The sequence below is a fragment of the Protopterus annectens genome, chromosome 8.part1 (assembly GCF_019279795.1).
Source record: "Protopterus annectens isolate FY-2018-M chromosome 8.part1, PAN1.0, whole genome shotgun sequence".
Lineage (NCBI taxonomy): Eukaryota > Metazoa > Chordata > Ceratodontiformes > Protopteridae > Protopterus > Protopterus annectens.
In genome coordinates this window covers 176,422,886-176,443,226 of record NC_056742.1, presented here as the reverse complement: position 1 = coordinate 176,443,226, position 20,341 = coordinate 176,422,886, and the positions used below count along the sequence as shown (strand labels likewise).

General features: G+C 44.7%; 1 protein-coding gene across 2 annotated transcripts in view; it reads right to left on the bottom strand.

The window, feature by feature from the left end:
- The window catches only part of BOLA3 (bolA family member 3), a 448,482-nt gene that overhangs the window by 309,921 nt on the left and 118,220 nt on the right, over positions 1-20,341 (bottom strand). For both annotated transcript variants that reach the window (XM_044081813.1, XR_006366077.1), the window contains exon 2: positions 7,341-7,381. In XM_044081813.1, the coding sequence (XP_043937748.1) occupies positions 7,341-7,361 (21 nt within the window). In that variant the 5' untranslated portion in view covers positions 7,362-7,381. The remainder of the gene's footprint in view (positions 1-7,340; positions 7,382-20,341) is intronic.

Below are 20,341 nucleotides of genomic sequence, written 5' to 3'. Positions count from 1 at the left end.
CTGTCTCATCCTCCGTGACGTCAGGTAGTCAGGGGTATAAAGCATGCAGCCGATGCCATTACATCAGTTTTTCTTGCCCCAGATGTCAGGTGCCCCCCTAGTGGGAAGCAATTAAACAAACAATGGTATACCTCCAACAAAAAAGCAAATACACCAAGAAGCTTTTAAGCATAGTAAAGGAAAGTAGAGGTATAGCCAAAAGAAGTCAGGGGGCTGGAGGGAGGGTAACCAGGACTGCAACAGTGAATACACTCAAACATCTACATTTATGGTAAGTGTACACAACTGTACTATGTTCTTCGTGTTTCACTGTTGCAGTCATCACATTTGGATGAATTCCCAAAGCTAAGGATGGGAGGAGGAATTTAGATAGCATTAGGACCAGCTAGAAGGCCCTGCAAGACTGCAGTGGAAAAGCCAGCTCTGGATTTAGAGAAAATTGGCAAATGGTAATGCTTGGTGAAAGTATGTACAGAACTCCAGGTAGCAGCTTCTAGGATGGATGTCCCTGGTAGGGACACCTCTGAGAAAGCTGTAGAGGTAGATGCAGCCCTGGTTGAATGGGGTCTAATCCCCCGTGGGTTAGGTTTTCCATGGTGCTTATAGCAGAATGAATGCAATGGCCTATCCATTTAAAAATGGGTTTGCTTTGAAATAGCGTTCCCCTCTGCCCCTGCAGCAAATGCCACCAGCAGTTGTTCAGATTTCCTTTGAGGTTTAGTCCTGTCCAAGTAGAATCTAAGTTGTCTGTGCACATCTAAGGAGTGCAGTACGTGTTCCCATTTGTTCTGTGGATTATAAAACAAGGTTGGCAAATGAATGGACTGATTAAGAGCCACACTGGATACCACCTTGGGCATGGAGGGGTTGGTCCTGAGGGACACCCTGTCCGCATGAAAGATGATGAAAGGCTCCACTGCCATAAGGGCCTGTAATTCAGATGCCCTTCTTGCTGAAGTGATTGCTAAAAGGAAGACTGTTTTCCAAGAAAGGGATTTTAACTCTGCACTTGCAGCTGGCTCAAAAGGAGGAAGAGTGAGCTTTTCCAATACAAAGTTAAGGTCCCAGGCTGGAGTTGGGGCTCTCCTGGTTGGTCTTAATTTTTTTTGCCCCTCTGAGGAACTGCTTGAGCAGTGGATGAGAAGAGGGGTGGGTTCTGTGTTGCAATGAACTGAAATGGCGGAGGCGTGAATTTTGGAGGAGGAAAAGAAAGGCCCTTGTGAAGCATCTCAGTTAAGTATCGAAGAATCTGAGGTAAGTTGGGCGCTGCTGTGCCCCATTCATTCCTTGAGTTTGGTTCCAGGCACAGAATCCTTTCCATTTTTCAGCATAAGATTTTTTTTAGTACTAGGCCTCCTTGCCTCCAAAATGACATCCAACACTAGTTTACTGAGGGATGGTAACGGAGAGATTAGGTAATTAGCCAGGCTGCCAGGTTCAGGGTTTGAAGCTGAGGCTGTAGAATCTAGCTCTCCTGCTGTGACAGCAGGGTAGGGGTCTGAAGCAGGTGCCATGGAGCCAGCAGTGACACACTGTGCAAGAGGGGGTTACCAGTGTTGGTGTGGCCAGTCTGGTGCAATCAGTATCGTCCTTGGTTTGTCCTGTTTGATCTTTAGTAGTACTTTGGAGAGGAGAGGCAGAGGGGGAAAAGGCATAAACTGATAGATTTTTCCAGCTGAAGGCCAGAGAATCCACTTTCCAAGCTTGTTTGTGGGGAGTCCTTGTGCAGAATTTGTCCAATTGGTAGTTCTGGGAGGAGGCAAACAAGTCTATATCTGGGCTCCCCCATTTGTTTATCAACATGTTGAAGTCTTTGGTTCCACTTTCCACTTGTGTGCGTTCAAGAGATTTCTGCTTAGTTCCTCTGCCAGTGTACTTAGTTTTCCTGGCAGGAATTGAGCCTGTAGATGCACTTGGTAGCTCAAGGCTGTGTTCCACAGAGCCATGGATAGTCTGCAGAGGGGGTAAGAATGGGTACCCCCTGCTTGTTTATGTACCACATAACAGTGGTGTTGTCCATCTTTAGCATTAACTGTCTTGGAAGAATGTGGTCCTTGAAGGCTGTCGGAGTGTTCTATACAGCTAACATTTCTTTTTGATTGATATGCAGGTGCATTTGACTTGGGTTCCATTTGCCCTGAATGCACTTCCCTTGCCAGGTGCGCCCCCATGCATAGTCTGATGCATCTGTTAGGGCTTGGGCGGTAGGGGGTAGAGTGAATGGCAGTCCCTTGTTTTGGTGGCAGGCCTCTCCCCACCAAAGGAATTCTAACCGTAGGCAAGGTATGATGGGAATCATTGCTTCTAGATCCTGAGAATGTTGACACCATAGGCTTTTTAGATCCCATTGTAGTTTCCTCATATGCACTCTTGCATATGGAATTAGTAGAATGCAGGAGGCCATGAACCCCAAGGCTTGCAGTATTGGTCTTGCAGATGGGTCTTTGTGGCCATCAGTTTGAAGTAAGTTGTCAAATGAATTTGTTTCTCTGGCGTGAGGAAAGCCATCTGGGAAGTTGTGTTCAAGCTTGCTCCCAGGAAAATATAATTTGTTGACAGGGTACAAGAAGTAATTTATTTTCATTTATGGTGTACCCCAGACAAGTTAGCACCTTCTGTACAAATGCCAGATGATTCAAGAGTATGTCCTGGCTTTCTGCCTGACTTAGACAATCGTCCAGGTATGGGTATATTTGAATATTTTTTTTCCTGCAAAATGCAATGACTGGAGCTAGGCACTTTGGCTTATATACTGCACCCAGGGTATTCACAAAGGGCAGTGCAGAGAACTGATAGTGCATGTAGCCTGCTTTGAAGCGTAGGCATCTTCTGCAAGATTCCCCGATTGGGATGTGCAGGTAGGCTTCCTTTAAATCCAGTGCTGCCAACCAGGCATCTTTGCCTAGCATAGGAAGCAACTGGTGAAGAGTTAGCATCTTGAATTTTGGAATCACCAAAAAGGTGTTTAAGATAGAAAGGTCCAGGGTAGGATGCCATGAACTGTCTTTTTCCGGGTACCACGAAAAGTCTTGAGTGGAAGCCTTGCCCCTTTTCCTCTTCTGGTACAGTCTGAAAAGGCCTTTATGCTTAAGAGAGTGAGAGCACTTGCTTTTGAGTCTCTGCCCACTGATTTGGGGATAGATCTGGCCACCCATTTGGGGTTGGTAACGTGTGTGAAATCTGTATCCTTGGGAAACTATATTTAAAACCCATTTGTCATAGGTAACGAGTTCCCAGTTTTTGGCCTGCAGAGCAATCTTTCCCCATAAAGGAGCAGTCAACTGAGAAGTGCTTGGAAGTTGTAAAGTTAAGTCATTGAGACAGCTTACCATAGGGGGGAGTCTTACTACTCCCCGATTTGGAAGGGGAAGCCCCCCACTGCTTGGTGCTGTGCGTAACCTGGGACTCAAGCCTGGGTGTTCTGCTGGTTTTGGGTTTGGACTGAGAAGGCCTGCAAGAGACAGGAAAGGACCAATTCTTAGAGAGCCAATGCCTACTAAATCTTGGAGGCTGTACTTGTAGGAAATCTTTAGCAGTTTGCATAGATTTAGCTTTTTCCTCCATCTTTTTAAGAACTACTTCTGCTCTGTTGCCAAACAGGCGGTCCGGATTTAAGGGAGCATCCAGCAATTTAGCTTTAACATGATCGGGCAAAGATTGCTCCTTAAGCCAAGCATATCTTCTAAGTATACACCCAGTGACAGCAGCCCTGCAAGATGCCTCTTGTGAATCAAACCCACATTGCAAAGTATGTTTTCCAAGCTGTTCAGCAGAATGCATTACATCCTGTAAATCCTTATTTTCAGCACAGTCGGGAATCATCATTTTCTGTTTAAGCAATCCAATAATATGTTGCTGATACTTTAACATATGAAACTGACAGTTTAAGGCCCTAATGGCCAAGGTAGCAGAAGTGTATACCTTCTTACTCCATCTATCCAGCGCCCTGGAGTCTATCAGAAGGGGTAGGATTTTTGGCAGTAGCAGCCTTAATGCCCTTGGTTCCCTGTGAAATGGTCTCAGGATCCACAGTAGGATTTTTAAAAAGGAACTTGTGAGAGTCAGGAACCCTGCAATATTTATCAGGTTTTCTGGGAGCAGGAGGTAGAGAGTCAGGGGCCAAGCTAGATTCCGAAAATGCATCATCAACAATGTCTAGCACAAGAGGGATAGCTAAAGGCCTGTGTTGAGGCAGGAGTAAGAAATCCCTAAGCCTCTTTTTAGAATCTGAATAGTCCTGGCTTTCCCAGCAGGAATGCTCCCTAAGAGTATGCAAGGTTTCACCAAAAAAGAGAAATCCTCTGGGGAGGGGGGGCAGAGGGAAGAGTCATCTGCATCAGAATCCTCATAGGTAGATAAGGGTAAATCCTGGTCATCAGAGGAAACAAATTTCAGAATCCTGGTCAGAAGTATAAGCAAATTCAGTCCTAGGTCTCTTAGAAGGGGAAGGTTGGCTTCCCCTGATTAAGTAATAAGGTCTTCAGCCATTCTTATTTGTTTTTTTAGGTATAGAGGCCTGACCATGCGGTCTGGGCATCAGTTTTCTAGGCATGGTTCGAGTTTTAGGCCTTGAAGAAAAAGTTGGCATCGGTTTAATATGCAAGTGAGTAGGCCTGAATACACCCGCAGAAGCCAGTGCCTGCACAGCGGCTTCAGACCCATCCAAGGTAGAGACATCCACAGGTTCCACAGTTGAAGCATCTCGCAGCATACCTGACTCCGAATGGGTCTCAGTAGAGGCTTGTGAATCTGAAGGAGCGGGTATCAGGGGCTGCGAAAGTGCCTCACTGAGTACCGGCGAACTAGCGACTGGCTTTGTAGAAGCATCGTCGGCAGCTTTGGACCTAGGCGGCCTGTCTCTGTCTTTATCTTTGGGTTTTTTCGGAATGTCGGTAGTCGGATGGCTTACCGAAGACATATCTGGATAATTGAACCGAATACCAAAATATTTAAAAGCATAAATATACAGACAATGGATAGTTTGTTGCTTAAATAAGGCACAAAACCGACAGGGAGGTATGTCGTGGTCAGGGCCTAGGCAAGGAATACAGTACGAATGAAAATCTTTGAGGTATTTGCTTTCAACAAGAAATACAATTATTGACTTTTACTGACATCGGTTTAGAGCAAGAAAAAGTTTTCCCAATGGGGTACTTAGCTTTAGTTGAAGACTTCGGTTCTGAAACAAAAATCGGCCGACCGGCACTTGCGAACTGCTTCTGCTTCGGGCCCCGCATGGCAAGAAAGACTGATGTAATGGCATCGGCTGCATGCTTTATACCTCTGACTACCTGACATCACGGAATATGAGACAGCAACCGACACAGGACACAAGACTTTGATAATCAGGCCGACTGAGGGCTACTGCAACCAGATAACCCAAATGTGAGGACTGCAACCAGATAACCCAAATGTGAGGACTGCAACAGTGAAACACGAAGAACATCCTATCTCGCCAGCAGGTTTTGTTCATTGTGATGACACGGTTAAGATCCCTGGAGCGCATCTCTGAGGGATAGGGATTGGGATTTCTTTACGTGTAGCATGTCCAACAGCTCTGGGTTTGGCATAGCCTTGTGTGTTAAGCAGAGATCGCCTCTGAGTGGATGATATTTTAGAGTATAGGTGGAGTTTTTTTTAGACCGTCAGCATAGGGCATCTGCTTTAGGCCTGTGATTCTTTTAGTGAGGTATTTCTGCAGCCTTTCCAGTTGTCGCAGATGTCTTGAGAGGTACATACCAAATGGGGTGTTGTATTCTATATACTGGGTCTAATGAGGGATGAGTAGTGGGACAATGACCTCCTTTTTTCTGGATGAAAAGCTTAGTGATGAGGTGTGCCACATATAAGGATTTCCTGACTGTTGTGGCGATATAGTTATCAAACGTGAGACCACTGTCCACCTGTCTCCCTAAGTCTCTTACCACACTTTTGGTGTTTATTGTACTGCCACCTATGTGGTAATTCACGGGTACATGTCTTTTTCCCCAAAGGGGATAACTATACATTTTTCTTGGCATTGAGCTTGAGCCCATGGCTCTGGCACCAAGCATCTGTTTCTGTAAGGCCCTTTTGTAGAATATCCACATGATTTGGGGATTCAATAATGGCTCCCAGTTTGCAGTCATCTGCGAACTTTGTTAGTCAGAGTCCCTTAGTGTTGGCATGTACTTCAGAGAAGTAGATGCTAAACAAGAGCGGTGCCAGAACTGAACCCTGAGATACTCCACTTGTTACTTGTCTGGAGCTGGATTTGGAGTCGGCTACTTTTACAGTGTGGGTTCCGTCAGTAAGCCAGTTGGCAACCTATCAAGTGACGTAGGGATTAATGCCCAGTTTAGTAAGTTTATCTATGGTTCCAGAGTAGGGGATGGTGTCAAAGGCCTTGGCGAGGTCCAGATAGGCTGTGTGGACCACCTTACCCTTGTCCACAGCTCTGGAGACTGACCAAAGAAGTCAGTCAGGTTCAGGAGACAAAACCGGCCCTTCACGAACCCAAACTCCATGGGGTCCAGTGTTTGAAGTTTGCCAATGTCTTTGTTTCGCAAAAGCATTTAAAACAGATAATTTGAAAGTAGCAAAACTAAGCAATACTGTTTAAAACTAAATATATAAGCAGCTTTATGCCTCCACAAATAAAATACAAACATGATTCACTAGACGTACAGCACTAAATAAACAATCTACCAAACACCTTTTCTATCAATACTTGCACCTAAAGAAATATACATAACCTCTACATAAGCATCACTTCAAAGAAGGGATATCAGTTGCAAGATTTCACACAAAATCTGGCTTGAAATCTGTTTCAAGAATGTAAACCACTGTGCAGAGTCCAGAAAAAAAGGCAATTGCTTTCTATGAGTACAAGGCAGCCTTTCCTATTTGGACTTAAAACGTGTGAAGTTTGAGACCAACAAGCTATTGTCCAAATAAGGAAAAGCCTTTTTAAGCAAAAAACATTGCAAAGCTGATTTACTTTCAGATTCTGGCAATTCTAGTACACTCAGTGAAAAACTTTTGCGAAATAATCCAAATATTTTGCAAGATGCAAACATTTTTTTAATGAAAAAAAGAAAAATCTATAATACTTCTACTCCTCGATATATATATATATATATATATATATATATATATATATACACATACATATACACACACACACACACACACACACACACACACACACACACATTTGATCCCCTTAACTTTCAAACACGTAAATGTCTCTTATCAAAACAGTTGTTCACTATAAGCTGCACGTCATCAATATGCAAATCAAAAGGCAATCTGTCTAAAAGCATAAGGATTCCATTCCTGTAAGTTACAAAATAATTTACCTGAAGAATTTTCAGTGACATGGAAATTCATACAAGGTGTCCTAAACAGGAAGAAATAAGTCATTAACACCTCTAGTTGTCACCAAGTATACTGTTAAAAATCGATAAACAGATGTTTCATAAACAGTTTACATTTCAGAACATCCAAGTTAAATACTTGAACTATTACTGCTCTTTGCCATGAAACACATTTGTCTGTAGCTGGCATTATATAATTAAGTGATGACTTGCTCATTACTGCCCTTGCAATCATAGCACATGAATGTGTAAAACGTACTTTTAGGTATTCTCATGCATGCACAATGATGTTAACCATACAGACAACTCAGTCAAGTGACTGCTTGAAAAAAGTAATGGGAAGAGTATTCATTAAACCATTCAAATATTTACTCAAAGTTAAGGTTACATTAAAATGCATAATTCTGGACTATGAAAAGAAGTAAAGTAGTTTACTACTGATTGGTGTGACCATGGCCAGGTTAAAGGCATATCCATCCAATATCTGTTCATGAATAGAACAGATCAAAGGATCTCTTCATTAACCAGGTTGTTACTACAATCAGTCTCAAAAATGAGAACAGGATTCTGGTGACCAGGCTTTTAATACCTATACAGCATGAAAATGAGGTAGGTGGATTGCAGTGGACATGACTCTCTTACCACCTGTCTCTGGACAGAAGGGGGGAACTAAAGTGCACCAGCTACTAAGTTCCTTGCCTATTGTCTCCAACCTCTGCTTCCAGGAAAAGCCCTCAAGTGCAGTTGCCAACTCCCCAAGATGACATGCTGGGGTAAAACAAGTATTGGGATCTTCAGGCATGGGAGGGGAAGGAAAAAGGCAACCCACAGAGTTATTGTTAGGGCTGTACAGCTAAAACATGCTCAGCTTTGGTATTTAAGCTGGTGGGCAATGGTGCTGTAAGGAAGTCGTCCCCACCAAGGAATGGCAGTTCCCCTTCAGTGGCCATATACATACCAGTGCAACTGTCACTATAGCTTCAGCAACATCTCCCCTCCCCTCCTCATGACCCTTGCTGTGCGTTTAGCATGCTCCTACATTCTTCCCTGTGACATACAAGTGGACAGTGCTCTCCACCACCTAATTCTCCAGCACCCAAGGAGTTAGGTGTCACTACTTTATTCCAACTAACTCACCCCCGCAGGTTTAATAACTTCTCTATTAAAGGGGATTCCACCTCGCAGGTTTAACAACTTCTCTGTTAAACGGTATTTCAGAACCAGGAACATAATCTACAGAATTGTAATGATGCCCTAAACTGCATTCCAAGTCAACACATTACAAAACAAAAGCAAACATATCAGAAACCATGTAAAAATACTAAGACAGCAAGGGTGAAAAAGGTCCAAGTGCAAATATGAGTTTAAGATTTGAAGGTAAAGTGAATAGGATAAAATTAACAAGACAAACTGGTAGGTGAACTGGGCAGCCATGACAAGACCATCACAGTTTTAGTATTCCAGCTTGCCGTCAAAATTTTGAAGGCTTGTTCTTAAACAGCATGTGGCCAAAAGTATGTTTTCTAAGTTTCACAATGCCGAACTGGAATAATATGAAAGCATAAAAGAAAGTAAAGCCCGATTCATTATTATGAGTTCAACATTGTGAGTGGAGATAGTGGTACAAAATGAGTTCAACATTGTGAGTGGAGATAGTGGTACAGTGAGGATCAGGGGGTACAGGGGGGCTTGCCCCCCTGCTAAAATGTAAACAGATATATGGACTTTCAAAAACAGAAGTCTTGTATATCGAATGTTGATCATGTTTCTAACATTTAGGCTAGATGTTTTTGACACTGTAGTTTGGTCTTTTGCCTTCAACATTTTAATGGCAAACCTATTACTCTTATGTAATTAATTTTCAAAAGTAGTAATTCTAGAAGAATTTCAGCCTGTGTCAGACAATGCAGACTGCAAGTTTTTAACCCCCACCCCATTTTGAAAAGACAAGTTGCACACCAGGGACCTAGACTCCTGTTCTATAATGTACAATGCAATGTACAGGGGATGCTATGCACCATGTACATTCCATCGGATAACACATTCAACCAGTGTCCTGCCTCAGATAGTAGATATCAGTGTTTGCACAGCATTTGATAGATGACCAATAAGGAGACTTTCTCCATTTCCTGTGAAAGCCACTCCAAGTTATCTTTGAAAAGGGCCAGGATGAATGCAACGCACTTAAATGGAGATGAGGCAAGTTGAAAAAATATGCACGTTATCTCAACTCTCATGATCAGTAAATATATCTGCTGCAATTCATAACTTCTGAAATGCCATTCTACTGGACACTGCTGTTCTAAGCAGTACCTCTCCCACTCCAACTTCACTCAATTTTCAGTGAAACTGGACAACTGCTCAAAGTCTGAGGGATAAGACTATGAAAACGTTATTAATCTTTATCCAAACTGATAAAAAAAAATTGTGGAGCTCTTCTCTACTGGAAGTGTTACAGTAAAACTACACCCTAGAACTAAAGAAAAATCTGTTTTTTTTTTTCACTCTGTTTCCTGACCTATTTTAAACGGGTCTAAATTGAATGCTCGAACATTCAAAAATTCCGAATCTCATATGGTCGACATCATATGATCAGATTTTTGAATGTTCGAACGTTGTAATGGAGATCTCCATAAGGGAAGATTTCTCTTTTCTGCACTGTAGTGCGATCTCAGAGTTTGTATATTTAAAGAGCGGGGGGTGTTGGGAGGTGCAGGATGACTTGACCCCCTGCTTAAAAGCTTCAGGTAGGTGTTTTGTGTACTTTATTTTTATTAGATATTCGTTCTTTTGAAAGTTCGATCATATGGTGTCAACTGCTGACAAATTAAGTTTACCTACTCAGATGGAACGTTATGGTGAGTACATAACTTCTTTATCTGAAGTAGTTCATTTGTTCATCAACCTGTGGGACACAGTCCCCAGCTACCCAAACTTGGGGGGTCCTCATGGAAGGATATTCCGGAGCACTGCAGAGCCGAAGGATGCTCACCCTCTGGAAATTAGATCCAACTTGTAATGGTTAATGAAAGTATGGGATGAAGCCCAAGTGGCTGCTGAACAAATGTAGTCCAAGGACGCTCTGGAGCAAAAGGCAGCACAAGTAGAAATCGATCGGGTAGAATGAGCATGGACTCCTTCAGGTACAGGCCAACTAGAACTCTTATATGCCAGAAGTATACATTGGGAAATCCATCTGGACAATGTAACTTTTGATACTGGTTTGCCCAAAGAGGGTCTTGCAAAGGATGCAGAGAGTTGTTCAGATTGCCTATGTTCAGCGGTCCTGTGCAAATAGAATCTCAATTGCCTGTGTACGTCCAGAGAATGTAGTTTGTACTCACCCCTGTTTTGATAATTTGGAAAGAAAACTGGTAAATTAATAGATTGATTAATATTGAGCTCAGAAGCAACTTTGGGTAGAAAGGAGGGACTGGTCCGGAGGGAAACTTATCTTTATGGAAGACCAAGTACGGAGGTTTGGCGCAAAGGGCTTGAAGCTCAGAAACCCTTCAAGTGATAGCAATGAGAAAGGCGTCCTTCCAAGACAAGTATTTTAGATCCACTGAGGCTGCGGGTTCAAATGGAGGGGCCGTCAAGGACTGAAGAACAAGGGTTAAATCCCATGGAGGGGGACTGCGTCTTTAACCGGAGGCCTTAAGAGGAAGGTACCTTTTAAGAAAGTCTTACATAATTTGGAAGATGCTAATGAACAGAGATCACTTCCCACATAATGGGAAATCGCAGCTAATTGGGCTTTGACGGTGGAGGAGCTAGCACCTTGGCCGAATAAAGTCAACAAAAATTCTAACACTGCTGGTATGGGAGCTGTAATGGGATCCAACTTTCTATGCTCTGCCCAGATAGTAAAGCGTTTCCATTTGCTGTTATAAACCTTTCTCGTAGAAGGTTTATGGGCGGCTACTAAAATAGCCTTAACAGGGGACGAGATACGGGGAGTCCTAAGTATTACTGGAACTGGATCAGCCAAGCTGTGAGCTTGAGGTTGTCCAGATTCGGGGTTGGTAATCCTAGTGGGTGAGAGATCAGATCCGGGGTGGGATCTAGAATCCATGGAGGATTTCCTAGATGAGACCATAGGAAAGGGAACCACGTTTGACGAGGCCAGAATGGGGCTATGAGGATCACTCTGCTCCCCAACAGACAGGCTTTCTGCAAGAATTTTAGCATTAGGGGAAGAGGAGGATAAGCATAAAGTAGACCGGATGGCCAAACATGCACCAAAGCGTCTCTGGGAGATTCCCCTGGTGGGGGAATTAGAGCGAAGTAGTTGCCACACTTTGCGTTCGAAGGAGACGCGAACAGACCGCAGCAAGGTTGACCCCACTTGAGGAAGCTTTGCTTCGCTATGCTGGGGTTCAGAGACCACTCGTATGGTGAGAGGATAGTTCAACTCAGCCTGTCTGCCAAAATGTTCGACCGACCCGGAATGTGCGTCGCTATGAGAAAGCGGTTGGTGGAGATCGCCTATTCCCAAACTCTCATGGCCTCTCGACAAAGTGGGTAGGATCTGGTTCCCCCTGTTTGTTGATATACCAGACCACTGACATGTCTGACTGAATTGCAACTGTCCCTAAGGGAAGAATGGCCTGGAGTGCTTGCAACGTCAAAAGCACCGCCCTCATCTCTAGGACATTGATATGCAATAAGGTCTCTGAATGGGTCCACGTGCCCTGGACGGTTCTGCCCATACAGTGCCCCCCCACCCTAGGCGAGAAGCATCTGTGGTCACCATGGTTAGAGGTGGGGACATAGAAAAGGTGCGCCCTATCTGGAGGCCCGGTGACTGTAGCAGGGATTTCCTGCAAACCCTGCTGAGGGGGATGGGTGAACTCAGTGGGTGTAGCAGGATGGACCATTGAACCTGCAAGGTCCATTGAAGTATTCTCATGTTCAAGCGCGCTAAGGGTAGCAGATTGATTGTGGCCACCATGGAACCTAGAGCCCTCAGAACCAATTCCGCTGGAGGAGCCGAGGATTGTAGAAGGGCAGTACGTGGAGCTTCAGTGTACGAATCCGGTTCGGAGTTAAGAAGACTCTCAATATGTTTGTGTTTAACCTGGCTATTATGAAGTCTAAGATCTGGGTTGGATGAAGGGAAGATTTGTTGAGGTTGATTGCGATTCCCAGCCGGGAAGCCAAGTGGATGAAGTAATTTCTGGCTGAACATAGTAGATGCCTGTTGGGGGCGGTCAGGAGCCAGTCATCCAGGTACGGGAAGACCTGTATTCCCTGGAGTCCCAGGTGGGCCACTACTACTGCCAACACTTTGGTGAACACCCTGGGGGCTGTGGTGAGACCAAAGGGAAGGGCCCTGAACTGGCAGTGACTGGCTCCTAGCCGGAAGCGGAGAAACCTTCTGGATTGTCTGTCCATCAAAATGTGGTAGTACGCATCCTTGAAATCTATCGAGCACATCCAGTCATTCTCCTGTAAGAGTGAGAGAATGGATTGAATGGTGACCATCCGGAACTTTTCTTTGGCCACTGACAGGTTTAGAAAGGACAGGTCGAGGATTGGCCTCAAGTCCCCAGTCTTTTTTGGCACCAGAAAGAACCTGGAGTAGAAGCCCGATCTGGATTATCGCGCTGGATCGCTCTTTTTTCTAACAGCTGCTTTATTTCTGTGGCTGCTGCCTCCCTTTGATTGGGTGGGACATCGGGGAGGCTCCGGGGTCTGGGAGGGGGATTCAGAAAGGGGATTTTGTAACCTCTGGATATGATTTGAAGCACCCAGCGATCTGTTGTAATGGACTCCCAAACTGCTAGGTGCCTCGAGAAATGCGCCCCAACTGCCTCCAGAGTGGAACAGTCGGGTAACCCCACAGGGCTGCTGCGTGGGCCAATCTGAAAAGGGTTCTCTCGACCTGAAATTCTTCGGTCCCCCTCTGCCTCTGGGCCGGCGTCCACCCTGTCCTCCTCTGCCTCTGAAGGACGAGGGATCCGGAGTGAAACGGGACTGTTGAGACTTCCGGAACCACATCTTCTTTTGTTCCCTTTGGTTCCTGGAGAAGGACCTCTGGGGAGCCGAGAAGCGGACTCCGACGGCAGACATCTTCCTGTCTTTCTTGCTCTGGACTAGCTTATCGCGGACGATCTTACTAAAAAGCAAAGAGCCATCAAATGGGGCATTTGCGAAGGATGCCTTGAAGGGTTCCGCAAAATTGCGGAGGCGGAGCCAAGCATGTCGTCTTAAAACAATGCCCGCTCCGCTAGCTCTAGCGGCTCCTTCCATAACATGGGAGAGGAGCCGCATAGAAGTGTTCGAAATGGACTTGGCCATTCGAACTGGGAATACCTTCTTGTCCTCAGTCGACATGGACTCTGGGGGCAACCCGGCATATTCCTTGAGATCACGCTGAAGTCGTAGGACGTGTGCCATATAGCTCAGTGACCTTACAGCGAAGGTAGCTGAAGCGAACATCCACTTCCCCAAGTGGTCCATCGTCCGATACTCCTTGTCAGGAGGATGGACCGAGGAACTCTCCTGGGCTAGTTCCCTCTTGGTGCCAGCCGCCACCAACATGGCATCTACTGGAGTACCCTTGCTCCATACCGTCCTATCAGTGGGGGGACTGAGGAGTTTATCCTGTCTCTTTGGAATGGGCTCAACAGTGTCCAGTTCCTTCCATGCCCTGGTAGCAATGAGATCTACCAGGGGATCGGCGGGAGGGGACACCCAAGAGGTAGATGGGGCCTGAGTCAAATGCCTCCAGAAACACAGACTCAGAGGAAGGTTTTTGGGCTGACCACCCCCCCTCTAATTCGAAGTATTTCCATAATGTCTCCAAAGGAGACATCCTCGGGGGGTGACCTTGGGGAACCTTCCCCTTCCTCTAAGTCCGTGTCTTCTGTCAAGGACTCAGGTGAGTCCAAGTGCCTTCTCTTGCACTTACTTTTGTGAGGGACCTCCTCAGGGGGGCTGACCGAAGAGGCCTCACCAACCACATCTTGTTCCTTTAAGGGAACCATCTGGGACGTAGGTGCAGGCTGTCCCTGTGACCGGGTGATGGAAGGTAGACCCATCAGAGAGAGTGCAGGGTGGAACCGTAGTAGGAACCTGGGGCCTCGAATCCCTCAACAATACCCTCTCCACAACATCAAACTGCTCTCTCTTGGATCCGAGAGCAGCCCCCTCGGATCCGATGTGTGGATCGGGGCCGGTGCTGAAGCAATCGGATCCGAAGGGCCAGTATGCTCCGACTGAGATAGAGCCAAAGACACACTGACACCTCCGGATCCGAAGCTCAGCTCTCGGCTCCGAGAGCTCATATCCGAGAAGGGACCCGACAAACTCGAGGGTGCGGTCGAAGCCGAAGTACGAGGTACTATCGGCGCCGAACCTCCCCGGCTCCTATGCAACCCGGATCCGAAGGCTCCAAACCCCGGAAGTCAGTCAGAGAAGGAACAATCGGGGCGAAAAAGGGGATCGAGCTCCAGGGGGGGGGGCAGGAGCACTCCCATCTGCAGCTGGGCCTGGAGGAACCCATGCATCATGTGGTCCATATCTGCATCAGACAAGCTTCAGGTGGACCTAAAAAAGGCAACCGAGGTGGGCCGGGAGTGCCGCCTCGATGACCTCGAAGGCGACTGGGTCTCCTCCTCCGGCTCCGGGGAGAAGTGAGGTGAACTGAGCCGGGAAGGAGAAGGCTCGGAAGCCCTGGGAGAGGCTGCTTGTTTAGCCGGTGGAGCTGAGGAGGAAGACTCGGCCCGCCGCTTGCGGTGTCTTTTTTCTTCTCCCGCCTAGATTCCCTCTCCTCCTGGCCTAAGGTGGGAGGTTGAGTCCCGGCCAGGGAGCAGGGATGGAAGGAGGCACTGCCGTAGCCTCAGCAGGTGCCACGGAGGGAGAGGAGGCCGAAGCCGAATCCGGGGGCAAATGTCCCACCAGAATCAACTTCAACCTCATGTCCTTTAGAGCCCTGGGGTTGAAGGCTGTACAAATAGTGCAACCCGAGGAAAGGTGGTCAACCCTAAGGCAAATAACACAGAGTGTGGCCATCCGCTGGGGATAGCTTATGGCCACACTCGTTGCATTTAGAGAAAAAGGTTTTTGGGGCCTCGGACATAGTCCAACTAAAAACACAAAGCCCAACATACATGCCATCACACACACGGGGAGGAATAAACTACACTAAAAATTAACAAAATAATTTTATACTAAAAGGTTTTTAACACTAAGGAGCAACACACACAAGCAATATTAGCTATAAGAAAAGTTAGAAAAAGAAATATTTTTCTCACTGTACGACTAACTCCCATGCCTGAAACTCATTCAAAGCTGCTGATTCAACCGCGGCAAACGAGATCTGGGGTCAGAGAGGGATGGCAGGGGATTATGTGTAAGGGGGAGGAGCTTGGAGCTCAGATCTTAGCTGTTTGAAGCTGCCGGCTCAGATCCGATACCCACAGGTTGATGAACAAATGAAGTTAACTACTTCAGATCATACTTTTCTGATGCCTGCTTTTGATGAAGTTGGATATCCAGCAAAGGCAACTAACAAAAGGGAATCCTGCAACCCTTAGTGGTGATTATCTGAGATGGAACAATCCATCACTGGAAATACAAACTCCCACGAAGATGATGGAGGGATAGTAGACCCCTTTAGACTGCCTCTAGAGAGAGTCATTTTCATCAACGTTTCTGCTAGCCACCTGAAAACGGACAAAGACCCTTCCCTCCAGGAGCACAGCCTATCTGGAAATCAAGATTATTCTGCGTTTTGTTGCTGTACACAAAGTTCAAATTACTGCAGACTCTGGCTGCTGCGGTCTTTGAAAAAGAATGCTGAGGACTGCCTTCAAAGGGGACAGCAGCTGGACAAGGCTTTAGGACTGTGCTGTAGCCTGGGGCTGGCACAGGATTGCCCAGAAACATCTCCCTGTGTGACTGTGACCTCTCTGAAAATTATTCTGCAAAGATGGATTGTTTTTTCAGTCAGTTTGCTTTGCTGCTGTGCACCAAGCCTCAACTGCATCTGGTGCAGGTTCCTCTGCATCTCTTCCATGTTTTTCAAAGCACACTGTAACTACTGCTTCAGAAGTCCATTAGGCAAACTTTTGCAGATAAACAAATGGTAAAGCTGGATCATGCAGTCAGTTTGAATCCTTGCTCTGACATGGGTGATGCACATAAGGTAGGTTACAGCCAAGAAAGAAATTTGTCCTCAAGCACAGTTGCCCAACAAACATGCTATCAATCAGCGATTTCATCAGAGGCAACCCTTTGGAAATTCACCACGAGGACTAAGCAATTAAGCACCCTTGGGAAAAAAAAAAAGGAGGATGTTTATTCATTTCCCAAGCAAATCTAGCCTTTTTAACTCAAAAGGTAAGAACTGCCACGGTCTCTAGGGTCACAACTCTCTTTTTAGAGGAACTACTGGAACTAGCTATGCTGGTATGGAGTCGTTGACGACAGACTACTTCCTGGGAAGCAAGATAATTTAGTCTGCCTTCCTGGGTACAGAATGTACAATACCCAGATTTACCAATCTACTGTGGTGGCCAGTTTAATGTCTACCAATGGAAAGGCTAACTAAAAGCATTGCTGACTATGGCAAAAGGCCTTCTGTAGCATCCTCTATTGGGAAAATGGGATACAGGAGACATCTCTTCCTGAGGCATCCTCCGCAATGCTTCAATCATGTTTGAAGTTCACTAGCTTGGGGGACACAAAGGAACTGGGCATGCTCCTACTCTGCAGGGGATACACTGGGTGGCTCAATGCATTTCCTGTTATAAACATCCTTCTGGAATCTTTCAGAGAAGATTCCAAAGATGCCAAGTTGTTTTGCTGCAGAATCCATTGCTGGGAGCTGTAGAAGGCCCTGGATCCATCTATCCAACTGAGTAGCTGGCTGCATGCCAGAAGGCATAGGCAAGGATTTACCTGGGTCTATCACAGCAATGAAGGTTACTGAACTGGCATTGCGACCAACGTCACGGACTGGACTGACATTCAGGTAACAGAGATTCAATACTCTACAGTATTGGGCCCAACACTGAAAGCTAGATCCAGTGCTGACAAATGCACCAACACTCTATACCCCAGCACCACTCTCAAAGGAAAGGAAGAATGAATGGGCAAAATATGCATGCATGACAATGCTGCTGGAGAGAGGACTTTTATAAAATTATCTTCTATACATGCAAATTGATACCAAATTGCAAGGACTATCTTTTTAGCATACAAAACTGTATGCCTAACTTTTTCCAGTACTTATCTCGCAACTGTTATTTGTAAAGCAAACTAATACCCAGGTTTCTTCAGGCTACTACGAGTTTTATAGGTCATACATTTGCTAAAGTAACTGATTACATAGCGTTTATCCATAGCTAGCAGGCACAACCATGCTTTCCATATCCCCTTAAGAATACAGGGAAAAACGATGGTTCCTGCCACCACTCCATTACAGATAATCACACACATCGCCTCAAATCAAAAAGAAAAAAAAAAACTCAACCAGCTCAGATTTATTACAGTACTAGAATATCATTTACTGTCTTAACAAGCCTGTTGTCAGTTATGTGGGTAAACATTATAAATGAACTGCAGCAGAAGCCTGAACACTGACTCTAGGTAATGGTTATTTGTTGATGAGCTACCCCGACCTCATGTACGAAACTTGATAAATTATCTATATTTGTATATAGATAAATATACAGATTTATCCAGTTTCATACATGAAGTCGGGGTATCGCATCAACAAGTAACCATTATAGCTGTATATAGATAAATACCAACCGTGGTGGTGCAGTGGTAGCGTTGTTGCCTCACAGCAAGAGGTTCTCCCGTTCGATTCTCGGCTGGAGTGCGGGGACTGCCTTCTGTGTGGATTCTGCATGTCCTCCCCGCGGTTGGGTGGCGTTCAAAAGACATGAGTAAATGGGCGTGCCTTCGTTGAAGGTTGGACGTCGAGCTGGCACCTCGGCGTTCGTGAAAATCTATTGCCAGTCATTAGCGGACCGGAGTTCCGCTGTGGTGACCCCTAACCGGGAAAAGCTGAAATACAACATCTGTATAGAGATAAATATAATACTTTTCTATTACACCAAGCAAATTTAAAAGCCTACCAAAGAATTAATGAGCAAAAAAAAAATATATAGATGAGAACATAGTAGATCAGTATGCATAAAACTAAAATGTAGCAGAGATGATATAATAATTAAAGGCAGACAACTTATCTACATCAAAACAGGTCAGAAGTAAATATAACTTTTATAAATTCTACTGTCAAGGAGGGCAGGTACATCCTTAACCACTCCCTCTACTTAAATTAGGCAGAGATAGGGATTAGGGTGAGGGCACCAACCTCCCCTACTTTAGGATTAAAACAGTAAAGTTTCATGTAGCTGAGTATGTGCTACTCATAGCCCTGTGCAACACGCAGTTATAAGATCACTTATAGCAATCCACTACAAGTCCAAGTCACCATAGTAAACTTTTACACAGTTACAGAATGTTATTTTTAGAATTCTGGAAAGGCCAAGGAGACTGTCTTTTTAGAAAAAAGGCAACATACACAAGCATAAGGAAGCATAAAACCTGAAGCTAAAGGGAGAAGAGGTCACACGAGAGGACAGAAAATAATTCTGGGATAAACTGCGGAAAAAAAAATAAGTGGTCGTGACATTTAATCATGGAATTAAGGTAAACTAAAAAAGCAATATGCAGAGAGAAGAAATACAACTCGCCCATTACACAAGGATGACAGTTAAATTACATAGGCCAAGTGGTCCTGGTCTGAAACTTCAAAGGTCTCAGTCATCTGCAGAATATGTGTAGGCAAGGTGTTTTAATATAAAATTAAATGTTATACACTGGTCTACTTTCCCTAAATGGACAGTGACCCATTTCCATTAATGAGTGTCCTAGGCATACCAGTACTGCACAAATGTCACTGCTTTGAATTCAAAACTATAAAACTGGGAGTGGGGGAGGGCAACCCACTTCAAAGCATGCATGCAGAGGATCCTAAAGTGGTACAAACAGTAACGTTTCTTGCAAGGAAAAGACAGAAAACAATACATTTATTTTTATCTACTCTACCCAAACATGCTGGCTGCTTATCAGTAACAAGAAAGTGTTTGATCACAATGCTGCAATATCTACGATATATGCAGACAGAAGAACCTGCTTCACATCGATTATTCTCAAAAGCCCTGTGGTCTCTACAGAATTACAGAAAGAAGAAGAAAAAAAAAATGTTTCAAACCGAAAAGCTAGATGGCACAGCAAAATACCGGAAAACCTCAGATAAAAGGAGGGCAATATCTCCCTTGACAGCCTGTTGATTTAACATCAATTAGATAAAAGGCATAAAAAAAGATTAGGTTTTGAGTTTCCTTGGTATTAAAGACATTAAAAGATCTAAACTGTATTATGTACCTGGTTCATTATATTAAGTCAAAAACAGTAAGAAGACTGGAACATAAGAGTTAAAGGACAGAGTTTTTCTAATTCTAAATGCTTGTGGCAAGGAACAATTTGTACAGGATAAAACTGGTCAAAAATTTATAGCAATAACAAGCCCCAATCACTTAGTAGCAGTGAAATGGACTGTAATATCCACTAAAATACAGAAATAAAGAAGGTTATAATCTGCCAAATCTCATTAGTCAATTATCTACATAGATTGGATCTTATAGTCAGATGCTTTGTTTGAGATGTTACAAATACTGTTCTCCACAGCCTTAATCCCTCGTTGAAATACTTAGCTAATGCATAGTTTTAAGATGGTACTTCCATTCTGAGCAGCATTATCATGCAAGTCACAACTGCAGTATTTCCTTTTCTTCAATTCCACGTTCAGACATATGCATGCTTCCCAAAAAGCACAAAAAAGCAACACACAGATGACACCATGCCTTGCTTCATCACATTTGTCCCCATCTTTAAACTCACTCAGCAAGCATGATCTGTTCTACAGGAGAAAAAAAAATATGCAAACACCACACAAATAT